At 45.2% G+C, this 6,019-nt stretch overlaps 1 protein-coding gene across 1 annotated transcript in view; it reads left to right on the top strand.

Moving 5' to 3' along the window:
• Window positions 1-6,019, top strand: part of LOC102993353 (coiled-coil domain-containing protein 136) — a 15,201-nt gene that overhangs the window by 5,729 nt on the left and 3,453 nt on the right. The window contains exon 5 of the mRNA XM_028489781.2: window positions 4,259-4,582. Coding sequence (XP_028345582.1) covers window positions 4,259-4,582 — 324 coding nt within the window. The remainder of the gene's footprint in view (window positions 1-4,258; window positions 4,583-6,019) is intronic.

Here is a 6,019-nt window from a genome sequence, read left to right as displayed (position 1 = left end):
CATTCTGAGGGTTGCCTTTTGGTCTTGTTTATGGTATCTTTTGCTGTGCAAAAGCTTTTAAGTTTCATTAGGTCCCATTTGTTTATTTTTGTTTTTATTTCCATTTTTCTAGGAGGTGGGTCAAAAAGGATCTTGCTGTGATTTATGTCATAGAGTGTTCTGCCTGTGTTTTCCTCTAAGAGTTTGATAGTGTCTGGCCTTACATTTAGGTCTTTAACCCATTTTGAGTTTATTTTTGTGTATGGTGTTAGGGAGTGTTCTAATTTCATACTTTTACAATTTCTAATTTCATACTTTTTACTTCATTGCTGTTCGCGGGCTGGTGGCAAGCAGGGGCTACTCTTCGTTGTGGTGTGTGGGCTTCTCATTGCGGTGGCTTCTCTTGTTGCGGAGCATGGGCTCTAGGTGCGTGGGCTTCAGTATTTGTGGTACACGGGCTTCAGTAGTTGTGGCTTGCAGGCTCTAGAGCGCAGGCTCAGTAGTTGTGGCACATGGGCTTAGTTGCTCCCCAGCATGTGGGATCTTCCCTGACCAGGGCTGGGACCTGTGTCCCCTGCATTGGCAGGCAGATTCTTAACCACTGTGCCACCAGGGCAGTCCCCACTTTACATTTTTAAAAGAGCACTTCAGTTACTGTGTGGAAATTGCATGAAGAGAAAGGAGTCAAAACAGTGAATCTGGTCAGCAAATAACTGCAATAGTCCAGTCAAGAGATGATGGTTGGTTGGATTAGAGGGATTAGAGCAGTAGAAATGGAGATGATTGAGAATGTAATTTGAAGTTGGAGTTCTCAAGACTTCCTGAATTGGATTGGGGGATAAGAGAGACATGAAAGATGACTTTGCCTTGAGAAACTGAATAGATGGTGGTGTCATTTATTGGAATGAAGACAACTTGACAAGGAACAAATTTTGGGGCTAGGGGAACCATTTAAGACACGTTTTCTACATGTTGAGTTTGGAATGGCTATTGACATCTAAGTAAATATATTAAGGAAGCAGCTGGATATATGAATCTAGAACCAGGGAAGAAATCAGGACTGGAGATATAAATGTGGGAGTCATTCGCATATAGATGACATTTGAATCCAAGGGAGATCACCATGAAATCACATGGAGAGATATAGAAAGAGGAGAGAAAAGGGTCTAGTCCCAGGGATACTCTAGAATTTAAAAGTCCAATAGAGGAGGAGAAATGAACAAGAGACTGAGTTAGGAGGAACTACTGAGGCATCTGATGACCTGGAAGCCAAGAGCAGAAAGTGCTTCAAGGAGACAGTGATCAGCGGTGTCAGAAGTTCCTAAGTCAAGTAAGATGGCCATTGAATTTGGCGAGATGGAGGGCTCTGAGACATTTCAGTGAAGATAGAAGCCTGATTGTATCGGGATCGAAGAGGAGAGGGGAGGTGAAATGGAGAAGGTGAGTACCCATAATTCCCGTAGTCATGTCTTGAAGAGAAGCAGAGAAATAAGGGAAATGAAGTCAAGGGAGAGCTTTTGGTGTTTGGGTTTTGGGGGGATGGGTTACAGTAGATCATGTTGGTCTGATGGAGGAAAGGATCCAGTAGAGCACTGGATCTCATCTGAGCGCGGGGGTGGGGTGGGGGTGGGGCTGCGGGTCTCGTGAAGGCACCCAAACCCCACCTCGCGGGAGGAAACCGAGTCCTTGCGCACGCGCGTTGCCGTTTCGGCCAAGAGGGGGCGCGCGCAGCCTCAGAGGTAGCTGGTGTTGAGAGGCCGTTCCGGCCACCGCAGCCCCTTGGGGGCTGGGACCGGCTGGTGGCGGGAGGCCGCCCCAGAGAGACCGCTTGCGGAGTGTGGGGGGGGATTCTGGAGCGATGGAGGCCATAACCAGTGAGTGAGAACTGACTTCACTGTGTACCCCTCCCCGGGTCTTCGGCCTCGCCCCCGACCGCCCCAGCTTCACTGTCAACCGGCGCCTGCTCTTCAGAACCCTGGTCAGGCCCTTCCACCTCCCAGCTGGGCCCGCCCCGCCCATCTTCCCGATAAGCCCCTCCCTGGGGCCTGCCTGCAAGCCCCACCCCTCCGCCCCTCTGTGTTTCTAGTTAAGAGCTTTCTGAGGCTGAGCGCGACCGTTCTCCATTCCCCAGTGCATCTGAGAATGTCATTTTTTAGGGCTAGACCCCAGAGGAGAACCTAAGGGAGTTTTGAACCCGAACATTGAGGGCAAAGTGGGGAAGTAGAGGTTGGTCAGCCCTTCGACAGAAAACCCACCCAGGCCTTTATCCTAATGGCCGGTTGACTTGTGTGTCCGTTCAGTAGTGGAAAGAGCAAGGACTTTGTTTCCTTAAAACAGGAAGGAAGTCAGAGAATCTAAGTGGAGATGTTTGGACTTGGCACAGGGGTGATCAATTAATACTTGTCGAATAGACTGAAGAGAGGAGACAGCTAGGATGGTTGTAGAGAAGGAGAGACTGGCAAATATGTGGCCGGAGCCGCCCGTGTGAGGTTGGCAGGAGGCCTACCCCGTGCCACTCCCACCCCGCACCCCCGCCTCCGAGACACCTGGTCCGCTCAGCATTTATGTCTGCAGTGTGTCCAAATTTTTCTTCTCAAACCTCCATGTTCTGTTTTAGTTTTTAAAAAAATACCCAAACATGTAATTCTTTTTTTTTAAACATCTTTATTGGAGTAGAATTGCTTTACAGTGGTGTGTTACTTTCTGCTGTATAACAAAGTGAATCAGCTGTACATATACATATATCCCCATATCTCCTCCCTCTTGAGTCTCCCTTCCACCCCGAACATGTAATTCTGTACCCGTGGTCCTCAGTAAAAGTGTGTGGACTAGATGTATCCCTGCCTCATTTATGCATGAATACAGCAAATATTTATTGAGTGCATTATGCTAGGTTCTCTGGCAGATCCTGAACCTGTAATGGTGAGAAAAAGAGACATGTTTCCTGTCTTCATGAAGCTTACAAGTGGAGACCAACGTTTTATGTACACACACACACTGTAAAAAGTACAAGGGGCTATGAGAACATTTAATGGAGGGCTTTGCTTAATCTTCTGAGGAGGTTGGGGGAGAGGCTAGGGAAAGTTGAAATCTGAAGGGTGAGTAGAATGAACAGGAGTTGGGGGCAAGGGATGGGGACAGTGTGCCTTGCAAAGAGTTTGTGGGAAGGTCCTGACCCTTCCAATCCAATCCTCACTAATTCCTGAATCCTGACTCCCAAATTTTGAATTCTCTGTTGGTGGCAGTGCCTTTTACTCTTGCTCCACTTTTAGGTTCTCCTGATCCTGGATGGGTACCTCTGTCCAGAAACCTTGAGATGCTCCACGGATACTGAGAGCTCTGACATGTTTCTTTTGTAAATTAAAACCTATTATAAAATATAGGCTTGAAATGTCAGACAGCACTGATATATATGATGTGGAAAGTAAAAGTCCCTCTCACATGCTGTCTCATTCCTCGGAAGCAACTATGCTGTATGGTTTAGGACATATATCTTTCCAGACCTTTTTCTATGTCTTTGTATATTTGTGTTATATATTATACGTATGAATATTTTTTATAAAATAAGATAATACCATGTATTTTACAGCTCATTTTTCTTCCTAGTTAGTATATTATGGAAACTTTCTCATGTCTTCTCTATAGATCTGCCACTTTCTTTTAAATGGCTGCCAATATTCTATTTTACCTTCTTCAATTTAAGCTATCCGTTATTGATTGGCATCTAGGTTATTTTCCTATGTTTGGTTCTCATGAGATGAACCTATATTTGAATTTCAGCTGTGAGCTCTAAATACACATTGTTTTGGGACCAGTACTTACACAGGCAGTTGATGGAAGAGCTGAGGCTCTGTGATTTCTAAGCTCCCAGACTGAATAGGTGAGAATAGTCTGTGTAAATTTTTTTAGTAAGGGGCTTTTTGGAAAGACTCAGGGCATCAGTAAAATGCTGTAAATTAGGTTTGGTCTTTAACTGTCAGGCAATTTCATAGAAGCACTTAATACTTTTTGTTTGGAGTAGCCTAATTTGTTTTTGATGCCAAACCTCAAGATCTACTTTTCTACTGCACCTTGCTACATAGATTCACTCTGTTCTCTTCTTAGGTATTCCCTTTATTCCATATCAGGTGAAGCTATACTTCTCTGATGGGGTAGAGAGCAGGTTGTCAGGCGTTTCCAGATAAGAAATAAGTCGGCCTTTAACTTTGTGCTTCTAGAATATGGTAGATTAGTTCACTTGTCCTCTTGATCATCTCAAGATCGTCTTTGGGCTTTGCAGGTGAGCTGCGGTCTCTACGGGAGGAGATTTCCCTGTTAGAGAGTGAAAAAGAATGTGAACTTAAGGAAATAGAACAGGAGTTGCATTTGGCCCAGGCTGAGATCCAGAATCTGCGGCAAGCAGCGGAGGACTCTGCGACTGAACATGAGAGTGACATAGCCTCCCTGCAGGAGGATCTCTGCCGGATGCAGAATGAACTCGAGGACATGGAGCGCATCCGAGGAGAGTATGAGATGGAGATCACCTCCCTCCGTGCAGAAATAGAAATGAAGAACTCTGACCCATCTAATAGTTTAAGTCTCTCAGATTTCTCTGAGATGCAAGGTATGAGAAAGCCAGCCCTCCTCCTGGTCTGTCAGTCAAATCAAACAGAGGGAAATAGTACACAAGAAGATGGTGGAAGGTGGGCTTAGATCATGAGTTGGGAGCCTCTAGAAAAAGCTTCCATGTTGGATTCAAGACTGTAAGAGAGAAAAACTTGATGTCATATAACCAGTCCATAATGGTGTAAGAAATAGCGCCATGGAGCTGTACCCTGAGAATTCTTCCTCAGAGAGCCATTGGGCTTTTGTTGATTTGCATATGCTAAAGCCCTTCCTGGGAAAGTTTCCAGTTCTGGGGTGGGCGTATAGGGGCCTGTCACCTTGGAAAGCTTCCCACTGCTCTGGCATCATGGTGCTTTGCTTGGGTCACTTTCTCTATGGGTTGGGGTGAGGGGTTCCCAGTCCTGCTCCCAAGTCCCAGAATGCCCACAATGCTAATTTTTAGCCTCCTTTAGTCCTCCCCAAGTAGAAGCTTTAGGGGGCAGCAAACCAGAGCACAAGACAACTGGAGAGGAACAGAGGTTATTTCCAGTAATACATGAGTACTCAAAAGCTTAGAGCTCTGCTCAGAGTCTCCCAGCTAGTTGCTAGGCTTCATGACATCAGAGCGTTTGCCTTTATTCTGAGGCTAGATTTATGATCTGGGTATAATGCGAGGCCCTGTACTAGGCCAGGTCAAGCAGAGGCAATCAACGAGGAATCAAAGAACTGCAAGTTTTCCCAGCTGTAGCAGGCCTCTCAGAAGCGCTTTTGGACTGGTGTACTAGGAGAGGGAGGCCAGCACAGTGGGAACGCTTGGGCTGGAGTTAAACAGACCCAAGTTCAGAATCTTAGCTCTGCTAATTAGCAGGATAAATAGCCTGGTTATTATCTCCCTGGACCTCAGTTTCCATAGCTATAAAGATTGATTAATAAAACTTTATGGCTGGATGGGATTCTTTAACAGGAAAAGAACCTTAGGGAAAATGTAGAAAAATCTGAATGAAGTATAGAGTTTAGTTAACAGTAAAGTACCAGTGTACATTCCTTAGTCATGACAAATGTACCCATGGGAAGATGTTAACAATCAGGGAAACTAGGTGAGAACACTCCCGGGGAATTCTGCGCTATCTTTGCAACTTTTCTGTAAATCTAAAACTATTCTAAAACTAAAAGTTTATTTAAAAAGAAAGAAAGAAAGAAAACCTTATAGGACTATTTTGGGGATTAAATGAAATGCCTAGTGTATTGAAAGCACTCACACACAACTGAATCTGAGGCTGGACTCATCAAGTCTAATGCTTAGCACGTGGTTGGTTTTCATTAAAGATTAGTTTCCTTCCTTCCTTCTATGATAATCTGGAGTATGCCAAGGACTTTTTTTTTTTTTTTTTTTTTTTTTGCGGTAAGCGGGCCTCTCACTGCTGTGGCCTCTCCCGTTGCGGAGCGCAGACTCCGG

This window comes from Physeter macrocephalus, chromosome 5 (genome assembly GCF_002837175.3).
Source record: "Physeter macrocephalus isolate SW-GA chromosome 5, ASM283717v5, whole genome shotgun sequence".
NCBI classification, from domain to species: domain Eukaryota; kingdom Metazoa; phylum Chordata; class Mammalia; order Artiodactyla; family Physeteridae; genus Physeter; species Physeter macrocephalus.
Note: the sequence above shows the minus strand (reverse complement) of the source record. Positions and strands in the feature narration are given on the sequence as shown.